The sequence below is a fragment of the Drosophila miranda genome, chromosome 2, assembly GCF_003369915.1.
Source record: "Drosophila miranda strain MSH22 chromosome 2, D.miranda_PacBio2.1, whole genome shotgun sequence".
NCBI lineage: Eukaryota > Metazoa > Arthropoda > Insecta > Diptera > Drosophilidae > Drosophila > Drosophila miranda.
Window position 1 is genome coordinate 29423960 of NC_046675.1, and position 24511 is coordinate 29448470.

The 24511-nt window shown below is 41.2% G+C and overlaps 1 protein-coding gene across 12 annotated transcripts in view; it reads right to left on the reverse strand.

The window, feature by feature from the left end:
- LOC108155825 (formin-J) overlaps positions 1-24233 on the reverse strand; it is a 29800-nt gene extending 5567 nt beyond the window's left edge. For 2 of the 12 annotated variants that reach the window (XM_033389923.1, XM_017286924.2), the window contains exons 1-12: positions 23883-24233; positions 22886-23329; positions 8878-8989; positions 8660-8790; positions 7255-7371; positions 5731-6046; positions 3443-3503; positions 2905-3169; positions 2725-2843; positions 2477-2658; positions 2247-2420; positions 666-815 (exon numbers count right to left, since the gene is read on the reverse strand). In XM_033389923.1, the coding sequence (XP_033245814.1) occupies positions 666-815; positions 2247-2420; positions 2477-2658; positions 2725-2843; positions 2905-3169; positions 3443-3503; positions 5731-6046; positions 7255-7371; positions 8660-8790; positions 8878-8989; positions 22886-22942 (1684 nt within the window). In that variant the 5' untranslated portion in view covers positions 22943-23329; positions 23883-24233. Of the gene's footprint in view, positions 1-665; positions 816-2246; positions 2421-2476; positions 2659-2724; positions 2844-2904; positions 3170-3442; positions 3504-5730; positions 6047-7254; positions 7372-8659; positions 8791-8877; positions 8993-22885; positions 23330-23882 lie in introns of all 12 variants that reach the window. The other 10 variants (XM_017286922.2, XM_017286921.2, XM_033389922.1 and 7 more) reach the window with 10 other exon arrangements.
- Positions 24234-24511: the final 278 nt, after the last annotated feature.

Sequence of the window (24511 nt, forward strand, 5' to 3'; positions counted from 1 at the left end):
CACACACTTAGGGTTAGTTTTTTTTTGGTCAAAACGGAATACAAACGAAAAAACGAAAAAACAGACGCAACAACACTCAACTGGATTTGTTAGTTTTACTTTAAATTACTTACAATTAAGTTTAATTGCTTTATTGTTTTAGTTTTGTTAGTTAGTTTTGTTAGTAGTTTTGTTCACTTCAACATGCTAAAACTATAGATTGTTAGTATTATGTTACTCGAAAGAGCAATCAAACGCTTCATAACAAAGAGAACGACGAAACAGAACTCAAGGAGGGGGAACTAAACGAATATGAAACAATGAAAAACTGCATGACCAGAGACTAAACTAACAGAAATGTTTAAACAAAGTACTGGATAATGATTCTGTAATTATGTTAGTTATTAGTTTCGTTAGACACTTATCTAGATTGTCGATTGATTGAGTAGAGGAGAGGTGTGTTCCAAAAAACTAACTAAAACTGAGAGTAGATCTTGCAAATCAAAATTAAATGAATGCAAAAACCAACGAAACAAAAATCGAATCAACACATGACATTTTGCAAAATAGGTCTAAAGTAAGTTCCAAACTAAAAATAAAGGCAATGAAGGCCTCGTTACGTCGCTTGGGGAATGTGGGAATGTGGGAATGTTTCGGTAGTGCTGCTCTATTTTTGGACTACTTACATGGGCGTGTCTTACGCTCGCTTCCGGCCGCTGTCGTGGCTGAAGTCGGTGTCTTTTTGCGGCTCGCCGGAGGGGCCTGTGAGGCCGACCGTATCTGTCGCTTCGGGGATTCATTCTCAGCAACGCCCGGACCCACCGATTGGGAGCGTGCTGCAGACACATCCCCAACATGGACACACCGAACAAATGAGGATGGTTTCGTTTTCGATTTTTGGTTGTGTTTTTGTTTTGTTTTGCATTTCATTTCATTTCGTTTGGTTTTTATATTTTTTGAACGATTTTTGTTGTATGGTTGGTGGTGGTGGCGGTTTGATTGATGATAAAAGTACGGTTTGGTATGTTTTAATTTCAAAAATTCGCATTTTGGCAGAGATGTTCTTATACTTTATGATTTTTGTTCTCTCTACTGGTGAAGTTTTTGTTGGGGTGTGAATTATTGTATAGGAGAATGTGTTCTTTTTTTTACAAGGTACTACAAATAAATACTCATTTAAACCCTCAATTCTGGCAGATTTATGGTCGTAAAGTGAGTTTTGAGTGTAGTAAGATCGCTCGGGTGGTAAATAGTCGGATGTCTAGCGCCTAACAAATATTTAAAACGATTTCTGACAACCTGTATATCCTGTTGCATACCGCAATCGTAGCCTGAATTCTTATTCAAATTATGGATTAACTTTAGCAAATATACAGCCCCGACTTCAAAGCCATTCCTAGTCACAGTATAAGCTACTTAATCGACAGCTTAACAAACAGATTCCATTTTAAATATAATTTCTTGACTCTTCTAAAGAACTATGTACATATATACCAATCAATTCCTGTTTACAGTCTCTATGTAATCGAAAAGAAACGCCAGATCTATTCCTTTTCTCTGTCACTTTACAGCACACTTCAAATATCACTTTAATCACATATTGTATTTACAACCAATTGTCAACCTATCATCAGGCATCTGCTAATCAAAAAACAATGAAGCAATATATACACCGATATAGCGATATGAACATGATGGCCACACATCAATGGAAGTAGCCTTAACTTAAAAATACAAAAAAAGGACAGAGGCTCCATTACTTACAACCCATGAATGTAAGTATCTGCAAAATGTTCTCTACAGACATGTTTCTTGAATGTATTACATGATTAAAAACTCGTTTTTCAAAGTAAATAGAAATATAAATACTTTAAACAAGGAAACTACATAAAAGTCTGGTGCAGAAAATCTCATAGCCCAACAAGTAGTCTTCGGTGCACACTCGAAAAGGATGAGAAACGAATTCGAATCCTTAGCAAGGAGTGGGATGGAAAATATATATGCAAATCAAATGATGGAAGCATTTGAGCAAACTATGGCAAAAACGGAAATCATAGGATAACAGGGCGTATACTTATTGTTTGGAGCGTGTGTACAATTGTTTGTTCTGTGACAGCTTCTGTGTTGCACTTATGGGATTTGGAATTTCTTTGTGTACATATTTCTATTTTGGCTATGATTAACTTTTCGGTATAGGATGTGTATATATGTCTTCTTCTGAAGTCGAGAGAATAAATAGAAGAGGCAAAAAAAGGAGGGCTACTCACATTTGAGAACCTTCTTGGGACTGCCCTTTTGGGGGCTGCCTTTCTGGGGCGATCCATGCCTGGAAAGGGCTGTCTTCTTGGGGCTACCCCTCTGCGATTCCGACTCCCTCTTGGTTATGGCTGGCATCAGTTTCTCGCGGGTGGGCGAAGGCAGCAGGGCTCCCTCTTCCACATCTGAAAAGGTGCTACCATTAGTGGTTGGAAGAGCAAAAACTAGGGGCTGGACCAACCCGGACCCGTGGTGCGTTCTAAATGGTGGCGTATATTGCTAAAACGTGCTGGCAGTGCTGAAATCTCATCTTTATTATCAACCAAATAGGCTTGACCAGGAACTCGGGGTTTGAGTGGAGTCTTCGGCAATGGCGTTGATTTCTTATTATTTTCCTGATCCTTTTCCTCCTTTGTAATGGGTCTTTGATCAAGGATTTGAAACGGATATTATGTGGTGTACATATAAGGTTCTATTATCAGGTATTACCTATGCACAGTCGAAGCCAAAGATAATGCTGAAAGTGAGCTGCGCCTTGAAACCTGATCCCACAGATCCTTCTGCTTCTTGTACAATTCCGGATCAATCTCCCTGCCCCAGCCACGGCTCTACCAAAGGAAAATCAAGTTTGATTTAAGTAAAATACCTCATGAGAAGTCATTTTCATACCTTATATTCCCCTGCCTTTTTGCGTAGTTCAACCATATCCTTGAACCACAAATCCAAATTCGGTTTAGAGTGCGGCGGATCGGTGCCATTCATGACCACCACTTGGCCGGAATCGGCTCCATGTCCATGCTTATTGTCCACCACATCCTTGAAAGCGGCATCGGTGAAGCCAAAGTTCTCCTTTTTCGTGATAAAGTGATTTATACGCTCGTTATCGTATGCCTGCGAGAATGGACGCGCCTTGTGCTCCACGATGGTCACTTGTCTGCAAAAACACAGCCAAGGGATCATTAGCTTGAGGAAAAACGAGACAATCTTTAAGAAAAGGGGGACAACTGTGCATCTCGATGGCGGTGGCTGCTGACATGCAACACTTTGCAACATGCATGTGGATGAGTGGGAGATTGAGATGTGATGCTGCTGATTTCGGGTAATCGGGTCTACATGAAGAGGACATCATCGAATGAGAATGGCAGAAGCTCTGACGGTCGATTGGGTTTATCTAAAGTGAAGTGAAGTTAAGCAAACGTGTACATACTTCTCGTGCGTTTTTCTATCATCCGTATCGCTAACCAACGGCTCCAACTCATGTAGAGTAGCTGAAAGCACACAGATATGAAATTTAATGCTGCTATCCATACACGATCGAAAGCTTTATACAGATTCATCCTGCATGTACATTAAGATAATCGAAAATATATATATAGTATATTCATAGGAGAACTAAAGGTGGAAATAAAGGAGCTTCAGTAAACATTAGTTTTCTTTTTCTTTTTTTTGCAAAGTGTCTAAGTTGTTGGAACTCAAGGGAACAAAGTATTAAGGTGATCTCTTATTAATTGTACAGCAAATAAATGAGCCGGAAGCAGCGCCTTGGTGGGTGGGTTAGTGGTTTAGTGGTTCAGTGGTTTCAGTGGTGGGTGGCTTTTACTTTTCGGGTGTCTCTTTGGCAAATGCAAAAAGGAAAAACTTTAAATCAAAATCAAACTTGTGTGTGTTTTGTGTGTGTGTGTGTGGGTGTTGGCATTGAAACAAAAAATTAAATTATATGTCGAAAATGACTTGGTTGAAGCGTGTTTGGCATGGGTTATCCTTCAATTTTGGGTTTGTTTTTTTTTGTTTTTAGAATATAGAACGAAATTCAAACCAATTTGTTTGTATATTTAATGTATAAATTCGAGTTGAATGCACCTTATTAGTAATATTTTTTTAGTATCTGTAAGCACTACAGCCAATGGGTTTTGTACACTATTTGAAGCTCGTTTCGCTGTAAGCTCAAGGCGTCGCAAGACCAAAGCAGTTTTTGCATTTTGAAGCCACTAATTTTCACTGCGATGCAGATGCACTTAACAATTTAGCAGATATATAGAGTAGAGGAGGGATAAGGTGGTATTTCTATTTCCGTTTCCGTTTGCCTTACCTATGCGCTTGCACTGTAAATTTTGTTTGGTTTTGTTTCGGTTTTTGGAGATTTTTCATGTTAAAGCCCCCTGCCAATATCCCTGACTAAATGAATATATGATATATAGTACGAGTATGTCATGACTGACTGATGGATAGTTTGTTCTTGTGGTATGTGGTATGCTATGAGTCTCTAATAATTCCGTTTCACACATGCAATGAAACTAAGGCCAACAACTCCTATTCCTCGGAACTGAACTGAAAATACTTATAAAAGGTATGTATCGAACAACCTCTGCGGCCGCAACATGCTCCGACTACACTTTTGCTAGTTCATCAATCGATCCATTCATCACGATTAAATTGCATTGATATCCATCCACTCATAATCCATAATTCCTTCTAGTTGAAGCACGTACTCGCATTCGTATTCGAGTTCATTTGGGGACTCATTCAAGGCAATTTATCGCTTAGCATGAATACAAATTTATGTGTGTGTTTTTTTTATGGTTTCGTTAGCACTAATATAAATGAAATTTCGTTCAACACTTACGTCAGCTTTTGGCTAAAAAGATATTCTTGAATGTGTTTTTAACTTTTGTTTTCTTCTTTTCTTTTTTTTTGTTCTTTTGTAAAGGAATTTAGCATAATTTCGTTCTATATGAAATAGATTTGAAAGACAGTAAAAGTATTTTGCTAACTGCTTGAAACGAAAAAGTAATCATTAGTCCATAAAAGCGATCAACAAAATATTGGCTTGTATATACAGAAATCATACGAAAAATAATATCAATAAGTTATACTAGGAATATTACGAGTATCTATCTTAAGGCTGAGAGCACTGTATACATATATAAAGAGCTATATATGTATATGATAAAGCATAAATTTACGACGACGTGTACATAAAAAACTTGATTTGATTCGCATTTTTTTTATAATAAATTGTATATAGGGCTTTTTTTTGTGGCAGTGCTGAGAGTTAGAGAAAAGTTTTAGCTACATTTACCAACACTATTCAACAAAGATTTCTATTACGTTTGTTTTTTTTTTTTAGATATTTGTTTTTTGATCAATGCTGCTGCCACTGCACAAATTTTTCATTTAAAAATCATCTTGAAAAATAAACAAATTTACTCTTTCCACACACAAAAAGGTTAGTAACAAAAGTTAGTTTTTGTTTCGTGAATTAGTTGGTTACGTAAAGAAAATGATTAGAAATCAAATGGAAATTCATTTTAGTAGTACGCTCATTCTTGTTTTTGGATTGTTTTTAGTATTACATATAGAGTATTATTTGAAAGAAACTATACGCTAATAGGAAATGTATTCTTTATCAGTTTTTTTTGTTTTTTTTTTTTGGTTTTTTTTTTTTGTTTTTAGTATTTTAAATAAATGCTTAGCGACGACAATTTGTTGTCGCACCTTCTTTCTGATTTGTTGTACGTTTTTTATGCACCGTTGGCAGACCTGCACCCATCACCGACTGATGGGTGTGACTGTGGCCGTGGGTCTGGGTCTGGTTTAGACTCTGATTCTGGCTCTGAGTGTGACTGTGGCTCTGACTGGATCGCAGGGCGCCCAATGAGATACTCTTTCGAGGGTAATCGCCGGCCGCGGCCTTAGACGTCGCCTCGCCGCCGCCCTTAATCCGCCGAACATTCGGCCAAACGAATTGCAGGCGGTACTCTGTGCTCAGTTTTGAGATGGTCTTTCGAAATAGGCCATTTGACTCACCCGCCTGCGAAATAGAAGAGCAGAAATCACATAACGCAAAAGGGGTGACAAAATTAAGAGGAGAGAGAAGAGAAAGAGAAAAGAAAGAGCATTGCATTGTCGTATTGATTGTGAGAACAAGTTATATAAATACAATATTATAATTTACGTAAATGTTATCATTATTATAGTGACGATGATCAGACCACACATGTAACAAAGAAAAGATGGAGACGAGACCGAGTTTTCAGGCATGGAATAGAGAAACGGAGAAGCGGGGAGAACAAGAACGAGAAAGAGAAAGAGAAGAAATACACACAATACAAGTATAAATTGTAAATTTTGAATATCTATCACTAATTGATGGTTTAGTATTCGGTTTAAAATTATTGATTAAGTCTGAATATAGTAGCACACTTATACTAGATTCAAGATCTACATGCACTACACAAATCACAGACAGAACTCCTCCATAACGATACAAGTATTGAAAGTATATCAATAGAAAGTGCCTGAATGGTTGCAACAAAGAAATCGATGCAAACAACTTATGCAAATGTTGAAGAGTTCTGCAGATTAAAATTGTACATTCAGGTCGAGTACAAGGCTGACTAACTGACAGACGGACTGACTGTCTGTCTGTCTGACAACTCAATGGCACATCCACACACTGCATGAAAGTATGTACATAAAAATGTTACCCATTGCCGCAAAAGGCGAGACGAGTTACGGAATGTTCAACAACATGTTCAGCACATGGAAAATGGCCAATAAAAGGGCCCAGAGAAGTTATAGACAGGAATGGCGAAGGCAGAACGGACATTCAGACTGATAGACAGGACCAGCGACAGGACTAATAGAAATTGTTGCGCGTTGTACGCTTCGCAGTCGCAGTCCCAGTCCCGGTTCAATGGTCCGAAGCGCGTCCTATCTCTGATCGGAAATAAAAGACAGTTTTTTCTCGCTTTTCCCAGGGTTCTTTATGTGGCGCCACGAAAGAAGAGGCACACCAAATGCTGGGCGTTGGCTTCTGCAGACATTTCCGATGGGAGTCCACTCCAAATGAGATTCACAAATGATGTCTGCAAACTGATTCCGACATGCTTTTCATTCAAAACTCAACCCAAAAACACATACAGACTCGTACATATATTAAAATACATAATACCGAAGTGTTACAGACAGATATTTGGGATAATGGATGGGAGTCCAATCCATTTAACAATTGTGTACCTGTTTTCTTGTGGCTCCATCGATCTCCGTTGCAGCGGGATAGGCACGTCCATTAGGCACAACGGGTGGTCCCTCCGATTTGCTGCGACGCGAAGGTGTCCCGCCCCGTCCCTCCGACTGCAAATAAATATACAGCACACACAGGATATATGTAGTACGATGTATAGTTAATTAGTTGGTCATTAATATTACGCATACGCCCTGTCGACGTGCGTCATCAGGTGAAACTCAATTAATTATGTATTGTCAGGGTGTGCATGATAGCAAACAGACCTTACGCTTGGGCACCGCTATCTCGAATGTCCTTGCAACATGTGCTGCTCACTGTGTGCCTCATTATTAATTAGTCCAGAGGAAAGGACCCCACCTTATATAAGATTTTTTTGTGCTCTGTGTGTGTGCGGTGTGTGCTTTTTGTGGCACTTTTACGAGCACCACACCACGACTTAAACGAATTAACCCTAATGCCAGCCCTGGCGTAAAGGCAAGCCCCATTCATATGCAAATAAATATGCTAGTATATAGAATTCCAAACACAAAAAAAACTATGACCTGCAGTTAATGCTCTTTAAATGTGAATAAAAATACAAATTTAAAAAAATAAAGCCTGTCAATGTTTAATTAAATTCAAACGTTTTCAGGCGATTTTTTAATGCTTAATTATATGCAGTGACACCACATCAAATGTCAAACGATTATACGACTACCAGATTATAGAGTATATTAAATATACTTCTTTCTATTGCTCTTTTGCATGCACTTTTTTATTTCCCTCATGGACCTCTTCAAATGTCAAAAGAGCATTAAGTTTGTGTGTGGGCCATAAAATGAAAATACCATTATGTGCTCATGTGGAGGTCCTTCTCTTTTAGAATTCAGTTCTAACTCGTCCATGGACACAGCAAAAGGCACAATAATTTTTGCATTTTTATATGCAGACATCCTAAGCTTTAGCTCTTCGTATAAGGATATGAATTTAAAGGAAAATTACGTGGTTGCATTAGGAAAATTAAGCGTGACAAAATATCTGGGATCACATGAGGAAATACTGTAAAAACTATGGGAGGACAAAAGTAAAGAGCGTTAAACAAGTTGTGAGAAAGCAATCTGGAATCCCTTTAATATAATGCATTCATTATCCTCCATCTTTTGTCCCGAAATAAGTAACCAATGAGGAAACGCCTCATAATTCCAAGACACTTCCTTTTCTGCTTCCATATTGACAACCTCATTTTATACGATATTCCCCACATAATAAATATGCATGCTTCCCAAAGACTTTACCAGGCTATACCCATCCTTTCTCTCTCTCTCTGAGTATAAGTATATCCTGCACCTGGCGCATTTTCCGCAAGGGAAAGGTCATGCCAAGGTGAAATATGGATTAAGGAATGGAGAGACTTACCCGCGCCAGACGATGTGCACTGGCTTCTCGTCGTGCATCTGTATATTCCGAACCTATAATAAACTCGTGCGATTTATATGCTAATTCTGGACATTTTTTCCGACGCGGCATCGACGGCTCATTTGTCGGACCTGCAAACAAATGCAGAGAAATCCCAGATCAATAATGTGAGGCTGTGTGACATGTCCTCCAAGAGAAATGTCTTTCAATCTACGCACCATCAAATTGACTTTGATTTTGATTTGGGGCTGGCGCCCGTCGCACAACCTCTGGCCGCGAGTTTCCCGTAAATTCATGCCAACGATAAGTGCTCCGATACTCCGAGTGGAGCTGCTGGAAACAAAAGATATGGATAATATGTTAAATCAGGCATTAAATTGTGTATGGTTTATATACATTTTGATTAAAGATTGTCCTTGCTTTCGACAATGCTTTCGACTTTAACAATTAAACAAAAGATTTCGAATGATTAACTATTAAGAGGAGTATTGCTGCAGAGGAGTATTATGAATAAACGATACGATACCCATTATACCCAAACCCATTTTCCGCTGTGAAGCAAATCGACTTTATTTAATAGTTGTGGGGCTTTACAAATGTTTCAAAATATTTTGTTTTTCCGGTTTATTTTTTTTAAAGAAATTTTAAAATCCGAAAAAAAAAATATACCATAAATGTCATTAGTAAGATGCAAAAATGATAATTATTTATAAAATACTCTCAAAAAGTTAGATAGATAATGGCCACACTTTCAAACAGATCTTCGCTTGAATTGCTAGATTGTCAATCTCATTTCTCTCTAAAATAGGTTGAACTATTTACAAACCTTTAAAACAAAGCCTTTTCTTTGTAAAACCATTGTAGAAGCTTGAATAGCTTCTGTCAACAGGGGACTCTCCCTGTAACATTCTTCAACACGATACCGTATACCCCACCATTAATGGAGGTTTCTCTATTCATAAAAATAATTACAAGTACCAGCGCACGCATGGCAGCCGAACAATGGAAACCGAAATCCACGCCACAGACACATATGCCTGACAGGGAAATATTTTCATTTGCCATGGTCAGAGAGAGCCCCGACCCGAGCCCCTTTTGGCCAGAAGCGAACCGAACCAATTGGCCAGTTAGTCAAACGGGTTTCGGGCGCTCGGCCAAACTGCGGTTTGTGTCGCATTTCAATGCAGCAAACAGTCCAGCTGTCCTCCCACTTTCGCTCCATTGCGACTGCAGCCATTTGATAATTGCGACAACTGCCAGCAAAAAGAAAAATCCATATTAATAGCCAATTTTTCCACCAGTACTAACAACAGTTACTGGCGTATTGTGCTACTGTTTTTATGGCTACGACAGCCGCGTATCGATCCTTAGCCAAAGGGCTTTGAGACACTTGCATGTAAGCTGTAAATTGGGTTGAAAACTCCCCAGAAAGCTCTCCAACACAAGCTACTGTCAGACATTTTCAGGACATTCTAGCGAAGCAGTCAAGACAGCAGTCGATTTAATTATGCCTCCACTTGGAGTGGAGTTCTTTCCCCTTTCTCGTTTTCAAGGAATTTATATCCACCGTGAGCTTAACTTTCGTTGTCTCCTTCGTCGTTTCCTGTTCCACTTTCTCTCTATGTGTGTGTGTGTGTGCTTCGAGCGGAAAATAATTGGCTTCCAACACGCAATGTCAAAAGACAAAGTACATTAGTCATTTACTCTTTGCCTTCCTTTCTTCTCGGGTTTAATTTTAATTTTAAAACAGATAAAAAGGTAAGCTAATTGGCAGCCATCGACAAAGGTCATGTAAGCTTTTAAGTGTACAAAAACAAATGCATCAAAATGAGTGACTGAAAATGATGACAAGGTTTGCCACTGGTTTTGAATTTCTAACATTGGATCATACGATTTAATGGCAAGGATGAGAACTTTTTTTTTTCAGTGATTTCCCAGTCAAACAGATTTCAAGACAGTTTCAAAAGTCACTTAATAAACGCTTTAAAAAAGGAAATATTTGTGTAATTTAATGCCGTTTCCCTCAGCACTCGACGAGCCACATCTTCACTCAATTAACCACCATAATCAGAGCACAACCAACTAGACCACACTCTCTCCCTCTCTCTATTAAGAACTTTCCATCAATAAACTCCCTTTCCCCAAGCAATGACCTCTTGAACAATTAACCCAATTGCTGGCAAAACCTCTTCTTCCGTCTAGACGCTAGCCACTCCAGCTATCGACAAAGGCTTCAACTCCCCAGAGCGAAACCGCAGCAATTAAAAACTCCATTACAAATCAATTCCTGGGGCAATAAATAAGGATTATTTGGCGGGGGGAAAAGCACCTTTAAAGGTGGGCCAGAGCCACTCCAAATACTATATTCCGCCGGCACGCACTTCATGCATAATTCAGTCGTTTGTCGTGTGCCGGCAGCTCACTTTAACTGAATCGACTGAGGGAGTGCCAGCTACTGTGCCGCTATGGAGAGGTCCATGAAGAGGTGAGGCCTACTGTGAGGTTCGTTTGTCATACGAATTGGCAGTTGATGTCAGGGGCGTCGCCATCGAGCATGATGCTAATGGTTCCGATGGAGGACTTTGGCTGAGGTATTGCATGGGTATTCGAGTGCCACGTGTCCGTGTCGGGCTCCCACACCTGCCGCCCCGCATTGTTAGGTACTATATTTATTGCCCATCCAATGTACTCGTGTCTCCTCGGCAGCTGCGACTACTATTTATCATGGGTATGGCAGCAGCAGAAAAAAACCCTGTACATATATTTCGCACCCTGATTTATGTTTCGTGGTGGCATCAATTGATTGCGGTTGCACTCTGGCATAAATATTTAAATATGGTTTTACTTCTGGGTAGTCTATTAAAAATGTATGTGCCGCAAGCCGATCCGCTTAAATTGTGTGGGGAAAACATTTTGCATAAAAATTTCCAACATTTATGCAAGAGCGAGCGAGAGAGAAGGACAGTCCCACCGCTGGGAGACACTTAGCCACAGACGCAGCGGCAGTCGGCAGTAGGTAGTCGGTAGTCGGCCTACGTGTCTGTTCAGTGATGTTGAAGTCCTGATAAGCTCGGTGACATCTCAACTATCCCGCAGAGAGTGCCCGGCAGAGCAGAGCGACATGAGATGAGAATGAGGGTTGGCATATTTTAATTAAAATTTTAAATTCAGAAGAGTTTAATTATGGTTTAAGAGGGGAAAACACTTTGAATGCAAGTGAATTTTTATAGCCATTTATATGGCCATCCAATTTAACTATCGTATAAATAACTAACGAATAGTAAAGCGTTTACGTATGGCGGATATTATTTTGTCAACCATTGGCAAATTTTACCAGCCCTTAGATCAATGCAGCAATTTGTAGTTGTAGTTGTAGTTGGTCCTATAAATAGCCACCGATGCCTTTGACCTCCCCCCGCCCACAAACTTAAAGAATGCTTTTCTTGTGTATTTATGGGATATCGTACAAGAATGCCATATTTTTCATAGCATACTTTCCGGCGTCAGCTTACACTGCACCATAATCCCCAACAAAACACCAACACACGCATACTGACCACATATTTATAGCTGGGACTGCATGTGTGTGTGTGTGTGTCTGTGAGTATTTGAAGTGTATCCGTGTGCGTGTTTAATCTACCCAAAGGGACCTTTCAAGTTTTATGCGGGCCAAAACAAGCAAAATGACACCTTAGAAGCATAGTTATCGCCTCCCAGATCCCCCTAGATCCTTGTTTTGCGGTAATACATGGACCCTGTCTGTGTGTGTGTGTAGGGGTTTGGTTTCTTTGAAGTGGAAACAAGCATTTCAGGGCAAGGAAAAGATAATTTTCCACGCCAAAAGGTTTGTTTGAAGAGTGTGCGGAAAGTTTGTTGCAATATATATAGAACTCCCCGATTCTCCATAGATCTGCCTTAGGTTAAACCTTAAGCTACGATAGATGTTGCACTCTAACTTCTACCATAAATTTGAACTTTCTCCCATGTAAATGTTTTCCCCCTCCCCCCATCAAATAGTAATTTTGCCTTATCTTAAATGAATATTGTTCAGCAAACTTGCATTGTTTGTGGAACTTTTGGGGCAGCCCTCGCTTTGGTTGTTTGTAAAGTTTTTTCATTTACATTTAGTTTACGATGCATTTTTGCCATTTGACACCATTTTGTCTGGCAGAGACACCGTGGTGTCTGAGTGTGTGCCTGCGCTTTCTTTTATGGTTTCCACCTGGAAAACCCTCCGTGGCAGACACATGCATACAAAACACCTGCTCTGGTGGCCAGCTGTGTGGCTGACCGAACGACCAGGTTGGAAGTCTGCCACTGCCCAACTCACACACACACACACACACTCTTTTCTGTGGTGCGTGCCTTTGTGCCACTGTGGTTTCGTTTAGCTCGATTGCTCAACTAACCAGCGCCTTCGGGCCCGGCCCTGGCTGGGCACTCGTAGACGGCTGCCAAGACTCGATGGATAGGCCTGGCTCTATGGCCTCTCTGCTGCTGCTTGTTTGCATTTTGTCTGCAGCAGCAATTAATTCACTCAGGATTGGCCCCAGGCAGAGGCATGCCACTGCTCCTGGCTCAAATTTAATTGCCTGACTCCTCCCAATCTGCCGCCTGCCTGCAATGAAATGAGACAGGCCCAAAAAAAACACCAGCAGATTGACTTGCAACTGGGGCTCCAGAGGAGCATACAAATGACCATCTGGAGGTCAGCGCTTAATGAGGTGGTCCCGGGTCGGAGGTTGCCTTCATTAAATTAAAGAATGCCGCTCATTTGCATGGGCGACGCTCTCTCTGGCATTTTGCCTTCTTTGGGCCATAAATATGGATTAGGTTTCCCGCTGAAATGGGAGCAGAACAACCTGCTGACAACATTTAATTAGTTGGGAATTAATTTATACCCCTTGCGAGGTTTTTAATAAACTTGTACACAGAAAGTAGATGTACAAGTTGTACAAGAAGAAATGAGAAAAATGCAGTTGCTTGAACTTTAAATGGAATATGGAAATGAGGGAAAATAAGTGAAGGAAGCTGGAGGGAGGATTTCGTGTATCTATAGGAAAGTATACCGAGATTCTGGTCTATAAATCAGTCCAATCAGGGATTTATCAGAGTTTTCTTTAGTATGAAACCAACAAAATATTCTCAAAACTGTTTAACTTTCAAAATTCATCGCCACACAAACTGAAATTGATTGCAGTAGAAACAAACTTTATCAGAATTCTGGCACGATTTGCGTGCTCATCCTTTTAAGCGGTTTTCTGTTGCCACAAAACTTTGGTTAAGGCCAATGTGCCACAGCTTTGCAACGAGTTGTGCAACAAAATTTAATGTCAACACACAATTAAGCTCTGGCCAGCAAAAAAAAGAGGAAAAAACAGCAAAAAGGCGTTGAAAAGTTTCCATTAAATGCGATGCTCGCGGATGTTTGCTTTAAGCCAAAAGTCGGAAAAACCACACAAACACTGGGGGGGAGGGAGGAAGGAAAACAGGGAGCCAGACAGGAACCGGAACGACTGACGACTGACGTATGGGACGACAGCTGAAAAGTCATTTGTATGCAACCGCAAATCGGAGGACATTAAACTTTTAAGACGCTTTTATTGCACGTGTATCCTACCCCTCAATGGGTGGTCGGTCCTTCGACAGCTCTGCGGCTGTGTGTCCTTTTCAATTCTAATCCTTAGAAGAGTACCTTTCGACCGTATGGAGTGACGGTGACTCTGGCTCTTGGCTTTGATTTGACGGCTTACCGGTGACATGGCTGTCGATGTGGCAATGTGCTTGATTTATATGGCCGCACAGTCCATGGGCGAATCTCAGTAGGATGAGACGAAATTTCTGTGTATTCTACCCAGGAGCTGGGAAAACTCAAAAATATATTCATGCGCTCCCAGGCACGTTCCTGCCACACCTTTCGTGCCACAGAGATACACAGGACTGTGGCACATGGAATATGAAAGTGGAAAGTTGCAGGAGTTTTCTTAAGTGCATTTGTGGGATTTCCATTTGATCTGCATTTCCTGTGTCAATTTCAATTCAGTCCACCTTTTTGTGGGCATTAAAATCCATTTAAGTTATCAAATTCCTGTCCCCAGACACACGCACAAACAAAACAAAGGGCAACTTTTCACACACACTTGAGCTGGAAAATTGCAGCACTTCCTGCAGCAATTTATGCAGGCGCAAACTTTTCGCACCTCCCACCCACCGCCAGACAGAAGAGCGTCTGGTTCTTGGTATACACATTCCTTGCCCTTCCGTTCCCCTCCTCCCCCATATTTGTGGGTCTGAAATTATGTGCATGGCAGGGCCGCAAGCGAGCGGGAGGGGGAAGCCATACTTAATTGCATTTTCCTGTCTGTCCCTGGGACAAACTTCAAATGTCTGCAGCCGACGCCAGCTTCAATGACGAGTTACTGGATATCTGTGCATCTGTATCTGCATCTGCATTTGCATCTTCTGTGCTCCGCTCCGCTCTGCTCCGCTAAGCGTTATTCAATGTTAAACAATTAAAATGAAATTCGATGCCATGCCCCCGCCTTCGAGCTCTTTAACAAATACAAAAAACCAAAGGAAAACTATTTTCCGCCGCTTGTGCGTGCTTCGAAGCGTTTTTTGTTGTTTTTGTTTTCCTTTGCAGGCGATTACCGCACGAGTGCATCTTGTCCCTGTGTGTGCGGGTGAGTGATTCTTTCAGTGTATACCGGTATCGTATCGTGTGTGCGAGTATCTGTGCAAGTATCTGTGTGAACTGCTGTGCTTAGTGCACTCATGTGAATAACGACGATGTCGACAAGGCGACATTGCCATCGATGGCACGCGCTTCGCTTACGACGTTCTAAGGTGCCCCGAATGCCCTGCCATGTGGTTGAGCAGCAGATGGGAATCGATGGGGAGATGATCAGGAAACGATAAGAATTGGGAGATCATTAGGGCCTTTGTGATATCAGAGACTAAATCATTATCAACTACTTATGCCACTCCACTGAGATTTTTCTTATAAGAAGTTTCTAATTGCTCATTAAGAGCTTTTCAAACTCTCATAGTTCTGTTTAAAAGAGGGCATTTCCAAGTCGTTTTACTCGCAACAAATTTAGTTTCTTTCCACATCGATTGGTAGCGCTGCCTGTCTGTATCTATCGATGTCTTCAATGGGAGACACTGCAGTGGAAAGCTCATCAAAAGAGTTTTAATACACTCTTATACTCAAAGCCCTCTAAATAAGATTCCCCCCCCTTTAAACAGAGCATTCCAAATTCGTTTTTAATCCACTAAAAAACGACTTAGCTTTCCACTATTTTTGGTGGCTTTCCTCTTCTTGTTGGGTGGGGTGGTCCTTCCTTTGGTGGCGTCTTTATCTGGCCGCCGAATCTGCTGGCAATTTACAATTCCTCGGGGCAGCAATCAAAATGCATTCCCCAGGAAAATCTCCACTTATATAAGGACACAAAAACTTGCGTCAGCAAAAGGAACGCAAAGCGAATGCCCAAAAAAGAAAACCCCAAATATGACGTCAACTTCATCCACTCTCAAGCATCCTCTCATCCTCCAGCCGAATGTGTAGTCCTCTGCCGCATTCTCTTACTTTTCCGCAAAACAAAGTCAAGTCATTATGCGATTTTGCCCAGCAACTGAAAGGAAAACTTTTCGCAGTTCTCAGCGCATAAAGATTATGCTCAGGCTTTGTGCCTCCTTTCGAGACCGAAGTTGGCGCTATGAAACCGTAAACAAACCGGGAAAATGGTAATACGGAAAAAGTATGACTTAAATTAAGAGTTTTTTGTGCAGGTCTCTTGTTTCTGACAGATTTGAATATGTATGTGAATGTGCCTCAATTTGGGGCTTGGGGGAGCTAATTTGATTAATGGACATGACTATTCGGGTTTGGGTTTGTGGTCAAGCCATAAATTACATCACGGCTTACGTCAATGAAGTCTCTTTAGTTCTATGTACCATGTTTCTCGAAAAGAACTTTCTTGCCAGACCACCTTTTATTTAAATTTCAGTCTTTTGGCAATCGAACGCAGTCCACACTCTGTGCTTCCTGGATTTTCTTTTCTGTGGTGTCTATGCAGGAAGCGGGCAATCGGAAGCGTTTATTTAGCGGCGATTTAGGGGAAAAAGATTGGAGCATAAAACACAAAGACAGACAGAGAGTGACGCATGCATTTATGGGTATTTATTTTGGTATTTTAAACGAACTTAAAGTAGAAGAAATATTCCCTTTTTTTGAAAATAATAAATATAATCACAGATATTTGGAATGGGTTCGGTAAATAACCTTTTAATATACTAGACATATCCCAAACGGGCTATCAAATTGTGGTTTTATTCTAAGATTCATTGAACTTTTTCTGTCAGAACTCTGACTTCATTCCTTACACTTCTGCACTTCTGGGATTATTTATTTCCATTGTCATTTACGATTTGATCGCTCATGCCCCCCTTGTCTGGTAATACATTGCGCAATCAGCAGAAAACTTCACTAGAACCATCGCTTAAACTGAGTTGAACTTCAGAGAACCTGCCACAGCGAGAGTTGGCTTATCCCTCAATGATGGCTGGCAATCGAGAACAACATGGGATGGACGAGAACGCTGGTTGAATGCCATTAAGACAATGCAGCATAAAATGGCACTGCAGCATACAGAATAGGAATACATACGAATAGGTATATATGTATATATGTGTGTACCTCCTATCTTTCATGGCTGTGTGCAAATAATTGTCTATTGTGTGCGCTTATTTCTCTTATTCTTATTTTCGTATTTGTGCAGTGTATTTTCATTTTAGCTGCATATCAAATTGCGCCAAGACTGAAGGCTGTGCCACAACAATTGTTGTGGCAAATGATCGTAATGCAGCATGGCATTGGGAGGTAAATAATATGAAATTATAGCCAGCCAGCGAATGACAAATTGCCAGACCCAAGATGACATGTCTCTACAGACCAGCAGTAGTTTTTTCTTGCACAAATATTTGTCATAGAAAGTACTGGGTTTTGGAATTTCTTGAGTTGAAGAGACTTCTAGTTGGGGAATCCTTAGGCTTAGTGATAGTGAAATTCCTTATGTTGAGGCAACTCCCAGTTAACTCTGACATCATTCCCAATACTTTACGAGCCTGCACATCCATACTGCCAGCCAATTGGCAATGGATTCTCTTGTGTTTGCCAAGACCCGAAAGCTAACACATTACTTATAAGCAAATAAGGTCAGAATGAGGGGAGGAACACACCCCTCCATGGCCACTTAAATATTTTACGCTTTTCTATTGTTGAGCAAAAGTTTTTTGCCCCGCCATCTTTTTTGTGCCCGCTGTGGAACGCATAAAAAATGCATACGCACACGGTTTCCTCGTATCGTTTATATAATGGGATTTCCACACACAAGCCCCCACTGTACATTTTTAGGTTTTTATGGAAAACGAAAGAAAAGCGCAGCAAGAGGCAGGTAACACTCTAAGCGAAATGCTGAAAGCGTTCAACATTTAACTTTTTATGCAAAAGAGTGAATATTTTTTGTGTTTTTTTTTTCGGAGCAAGTGGGCGTGTGAGGCTGTCAAGGATTGCAAAAAGGAAAACGAACGTCTGGATTATAATACTCGTAAAAATATGCAGTTTTTTGCAGAGAGGTGGAACGTGGAGGTGCAACAATTTCTAGCAGATTTAGATGTGTAAATAATAGGACATTTATTCAGGGAATTTAATCTTTAAGGGGGGCTCAGGCAAACTATTAGAGCTTCATGAATAGGGATTATGCATAATGTTTGAATAGTTGAGGATTTAAATGAAGCAAAATATTGCTTAAACTATCCATGATTAAGTCATTAAAGAGGGATTAATCCAAGGAAACTGCCACTCCTGTCGTTAGCTATCAAAAAGATTTAGTATCTAAGTGATTGCTGATTTTCATGATCTATTAAGTTATGGTTTCCCAATCCCTTATATCATATTGCACAGTCTGGGAACAGCCATTACACTGCCATAAACACCACCATTAGGGATTCCTTTCAGGACTCTTCTTGACGCCCAGAATAGCCCCCCCAAAACCGTCCAATGAAATTACTATCAACGTCAACAGCCTCATGCAACTTGGTCGTCAGCCAAGAGACCGAATACTTTTGGGGAGAGAGGAGACCTGACCCCCGAAGACTGCGTCACGACAGAGCCGGGGCGCCACTGCATATAGCACCTGGCAGGCTGGCAGGATGGCAGGATGGCAGGCAGGCAGTCAGGGAGCCTGGCGACTGGCCCCGTAATCCATTCACTTGCGAAGAGGAAATTATTATAATTGCATTAGTTCCAAAGGCAGAAAATTGAAATTGAAATACGTTAGACGATGTCGGGCATGGCCGGATGCTGATGGATGGGCAGAAGGATAGATTGGATGAGTGTTCACTGTACAGATGGCCAGAAGGAAGGGTTCTGCCTTTAAGTTGACGTAATATGCCCTGGCTGAGGCGTGTCCTGGTGCCATATGGACTCGTTCACTCGGTTAATGCCTCCTTTTTTTTCTCGCTGAAAATTAATCAAAAATAATAGACTCTCTGGTTTTTTCTTTTCTCAGAAGAGGAGATGTCCTTAGCTCGTTTAATCAGATAAGACGGAAATCATCAGTAAATTGCTTATAATTGACATTAGATACTGATTACGTATACGCCGCCGGGGACCGGGCTTCAGAGGCTCCTCTTTAATGGGAAAAGTTCTGTTTTATGTGTGTTCTCTGCACTCTTTACAATCGCCTGACGTTGATGGGCACGGCTTGATAGACATTTCGTGCCTGTTCCGACGTTCGTGCGCAGTATTTTTAATGCCTGTCGATTGGGAAAATCAATACGGAAAATGATTCCTCTGATTAACACGGAAAACGCTAGTCAACCAACAACTAAGCACATGTCCAGCATATACGTGTCGAAAGTCAGAGTCAAGGATCAATGGCCCATTAAAGCATTTGATCAATGAAAAAACCCTGCCACAAAAAGTACAACATTAAAGAGCCATTAAAGTATTTGCTCAAAAATGCCGAAAAAACGAGAGGCACAAAAACATATAAAAACTTCTGGGAAATGTAAAATTTTTATATGCCCTCTGCATGCGATTCTCTGATTTGCGTTGAAAATATGCAAATATCAAAATGAGTGAGTGACTGACGGCGGAGGAAACCTGAAAGTACAATCGAAAGAGCCGGAAAAGCGAACACAGAAGTGGGGGAAACTCTCGTGCGACATGTGTTTCAGCATTTCACCTGTCAGGAGAGGAGGAGGAGCTTATATAAAGTGCACTTCAGAAATGTTTGCCATTAGCTGGCGCTAAATTTCAACTCTCCCAGAGGCCAAACAGGAGTGTAGTTTAAATTTTTGATTTCACAGAACCGAAAATGTTGACCTCAAGTAATTAGAAAACTTTTGTGCTCCTCCCATCCGTCGTGATTCATGGAGTTTGCTGTTCACCAAAAGAACTTTTCGTTCCTCCCAAATCCTCTAAGGATTCAGCTTTCAATTTGCTTCTGGTTTACCTCACAGTTTGCGCAGTTCTCTCCATATTATGCTGCAGTGGTAGAAATATGCGCAAATTGCCTTCGTTAGATGCATTGAAATGGGGGACTGGGACTGGGACTGGTACTGGGGACTGCACACTTTGGTAGACAATTGAAATGCCAAGTTTTCCATTATATAAGCATAATTGAAGGCTTTGCTTTGCCGTGGAAAGCTTAGAAATCAATCGCTTTTGAAGTGGGAAAATTGCTTGATTAGGTTTTTGTTTCTTTAAAGATCTTTGGGAAGTTGGGATTTATCCAAGGCTTTGTACATTTCTATTTTTAACAATTTAGTTTGAACTTTAAGCATGGACATTTCCTGGAGACCATGTTTTTACTAGGTTTCCTTCTTCAATCCACTTCAATTTATTCTTCTCCATTTCTTTCTATTCTATTACTCTGTACATCCCTTATTTATTCTCAAATCTAATTTCCTTTACGGATTTGCAACCATAAAAATATCTAATGGAAACACTTCTGCCACACTTCCCCCACAAAAATGCCCACACGTACAAAAATATGTGCCAAAAAAAAAAAAGAGAGAGAGAGAAGACAAATGAATTTGGTTAGCATTCAAAGTGGAAAGTGGAAACTGTCAGGCAGGACGACTCATCCTCGTCCTTATCCCCACAGTTTCCTGCTCCCATAAGATAAGATGAGGAACAAAAGACAGCAGCAGCAGCCCCACAGCCACAGCCACAGACAATGCTGCCATAGAAACCTCCAACAAGTGCGGATGTGGCTGCGACTGCGGCTTGAAGACTGTAGGACTGGCGATAAACCCAGCATAAGATACGAGTAACTGAAACTACTTATGGAGAGGCAGAAGCAGTTCCTGGGGCCGACGCCCAGCTGACAGCAGGGATCGATCCGAAGGAGCAGAGCCAGCAGTACAAGGAACCCCCATATGTGCGGCCGAATCGATGGGCAACGACTGATGGACTGACTGGCGACACATAGCCGGCACTTCTTGTTATTGCTGCTGCTGCTGCCACGCGAGAAAAGAAGGAGTCCGGTGGGGGGTGGCAAGGTGTTGCAATAAAAACTTTTGACTGCTGCCTTGCCGCTGATGTAATACCGCAAGGCAATTTTCCTTCACTGCTGTACGTCATATGGTCGAACAAGCGGCACAAAAACAACAAGAACTTTGAATAAAACGCCGGCTGAAAAGCTGCTCTCCCTCTCTGGGAGAGTACTCTCTCTGGTATTTCTCTCTCTCCCTTCCCTCCCTCTCTTTCTCTCTCACTCTCCGTTGCACATGCGCGTAAAACCATTTGTGTGTGGCTCAATGTGAATTTGTGTAAAGTTTTTTACTTTGAAATTGGCCAGAAAAATGCATTTTTCTTCTTTTTTTGCCTTTTCCCATCTATAGAATGCTCTTTCCTCTGACATGTTGATGAATCAGCTGTTCTGCACAGCCACTGGAATGGCCTTAGTGGAACTTCCTTCCAAAGTGAGCGAGTGAGTGTCGTGTCCATTCCATTCCATTGAGTGAGTGTTCCAGTGAGTGGCGACATTCATTTCGGTGTCGGTCCTGCTGCCGGTGGCTCCCCATAGTCCATGGGCGACCGTGGCACCCCGGCCGGCCGCCACAGCTGGCTGAGTACCCGTGCCCCCGGCCGCCGTGTGGCACCGCACCGCTGTCTGTGCCACAAGCCATATGCTATTGATTTTCTTTGGGGGGCGGTCTCCTTTGCCTGCCTTTTTGGCCATTTTTCTTTGCCTTGGTCTTCTAGCCCGTGTTTCTCGGCTTACTTCGCGTTTCGCTGACGCGCTCGGTGTCGGCCGTAATGTCAGTTAATTTATTCTCCAGCCAGAGAATATATTTTTGTTATTTACTTTATGTCTTCACAGTCCTACAAATACATATATTCTTTTTGGTCTACTTTTCGCTTGGAGCTGAGTTCTGGCTGCAAAAGTAAGTACGAAGAATGTTGCATGACTCTGTGGCTTTGGCTTCGGCTTTGGGCCTGACTGTAATGACACTCCAAGGATTGTAAGGTGATATTGATCAAAGTTATGAAAGAACTGCCAGAAATGTGACCAAAGGGAAATCAAAAGAGATGGATGATGGCACCAAATGGTAGAATAAAAGAGGCGAAAGGATATTCCAAAATCATTATGGTAAATATTATTCAGTAAATAGTGAATAATCACTTTATCCGACGCTTTAGAATTTCATTAGAAATACCGACAATCATTTTGTTGAATTATGAAAGTCATTATTTACGATTAATTTCACTAATGACCCTGGAGAATGTACTTCTAACCCCGAAAACAAACCCAAAATGTAATATAAAATATTCATGTATTTCTGCCGAAATCAAAAATGCACCCTAATCCCACAATTCTTTTTGGTCGAGTCATAACTCAGGGCCCGGCTTCGGCTTCGAGTCACCCCATTTTCGAGGCACTGCATCCGCCATCGCCCACCCCCCCCAAACATCCCCATTCACTTGTCGCCTGCAAGATTGCAATAAAAATCCATTACAAACACACACACTCTCCAACAGAAGACAGACACAACTGTCGACGATAAATCAAAAGAAAGGCACTGTGTGACGATATAAATGCAAATGTTCGCAGTCTGCAAAGTGGGCTAAGAGGCTAACAGAACGAGACTCTTAAAAACAGTCGGACGAATATGGGCTTCAATTGGTTATAAAAGATTGGATGGGGAACTCACCTTGTCTACCGGCATTGATGGGCACGCTCTGCACAGATTCCAGAATGAGCCAATCATAGGGAAATGCTTTTGATGTTGTACCAGAAAATACAAATTAAATTCAACACGCGCACGTAGGCTTATGTATATTCTTCCTTCTTAAATTTTAAGTTTACTTATTTAATTTCTTTTTACTTTTATTTGTTTTGGGCTTTACTTTTGGGAGCAACAACCATATATATGTAAACGGGGGACACAAAATCACACGCGCTTTCAGTTCGCTTCCGTTTCCGCTCTATCTCTATATATCTCTCTCGTCCTTTGCACTCTCTCTCTCTCCCTTTCTCTATCACTCTCTCTCTCTCTCTCGCTCACTCTCTATACGCACACGCACCTGGATAATGCGTAGCGAAGAAAGTGCGTTTGTGTTATTGTCATAGGCCGAAAAATTTGATGAGATTTTGCCTGGTTTTTGAAAATGGAGAAAAAGGAGTGAGAAAAAGCATTGCATACCAGCAGGCGCCATTCAACGGTACTTCTGTTTTTACCGTTCTTCCACTGATGATCTCATGCACAAACCCGCACACACACCCCAGGGGCAGAACTAGTCTTCGAAAATTTTGGTATAAACCCACGGAATATCCTAGTAATTAGCCAATTAAAGGATTATGGCAATGGGAAAAACAATTTTTTATTGGCTATAAAAATCCCATAGCACAACACCCTCCCCTCCCACACGCTCGTTCTCGTTGTACTGCCTTTTATTTTTATGCCCTGGCAAATCGATATCTATTTTTCATGACAGCCCTGTGGTATGCAATACTTTTTTGCCGCCTCGCATTTGGACTGCAATTTTGCGATAATCTCTCTGGTTTTTCTTTCTTTTTTTCTTCGGATATGGCCACTGGAGCGAGACTTTTTCGTGGTTTACCCCGTCGTTAAGGGGGGCTACTGGGGCATACAAAAACAACAACAACAACAACAATAACATATATTAGAGGTTCACAGGAAAACACACTTTTTCAATTTGAATTGAGTTTTGCACTGCTGCTGCTTGTGGACTCTGCTGGTGCTATGGGTATTGCTTCTCCTTTGGTTTTGCTTGGATTTTTTCACCGCAAAAACGTTGGCCACTCGACGACGGTACGAACACGACTGTGAACGTAAAGTGCTGAGTGCTGCAACGAGAATCCCCAGAAGCAGTAGTGAAGCAGCCCCCCAGCGCGTCGGCGTTGGAGTTGACGCAGGGCTTGGAAGTTCTCCATCTCTCGGTCGCGAAAACCCGGTGGTTAGCGGGGTAGTTACCCGCTTTATGGAAATTTTGATTGGAAATGGGAGAGTAAACATATGTTTGCAGGGGCGTCGAAGTTCCAAAATATTTCATTGATCATTTCTCACTTCAAGTAGTTAAAAATATCGCACTTTTAAGGCCTTAAAATTAACTTTCTTTACATTTATTTTAACATTTGTTAAACATTGTTAAATATTACACTTTTAAGGCCATCGATAACTTATTTTGGTTTTTTTACAACACTTAGTGGTGGTATCGATTTCAAGTACTGCCTATCGCACAAAAATATCAATGTCCAACATTCCATCTCTATGCAGCATATTGCTTACGAATGAAATGATACGTTTTATGCTTTG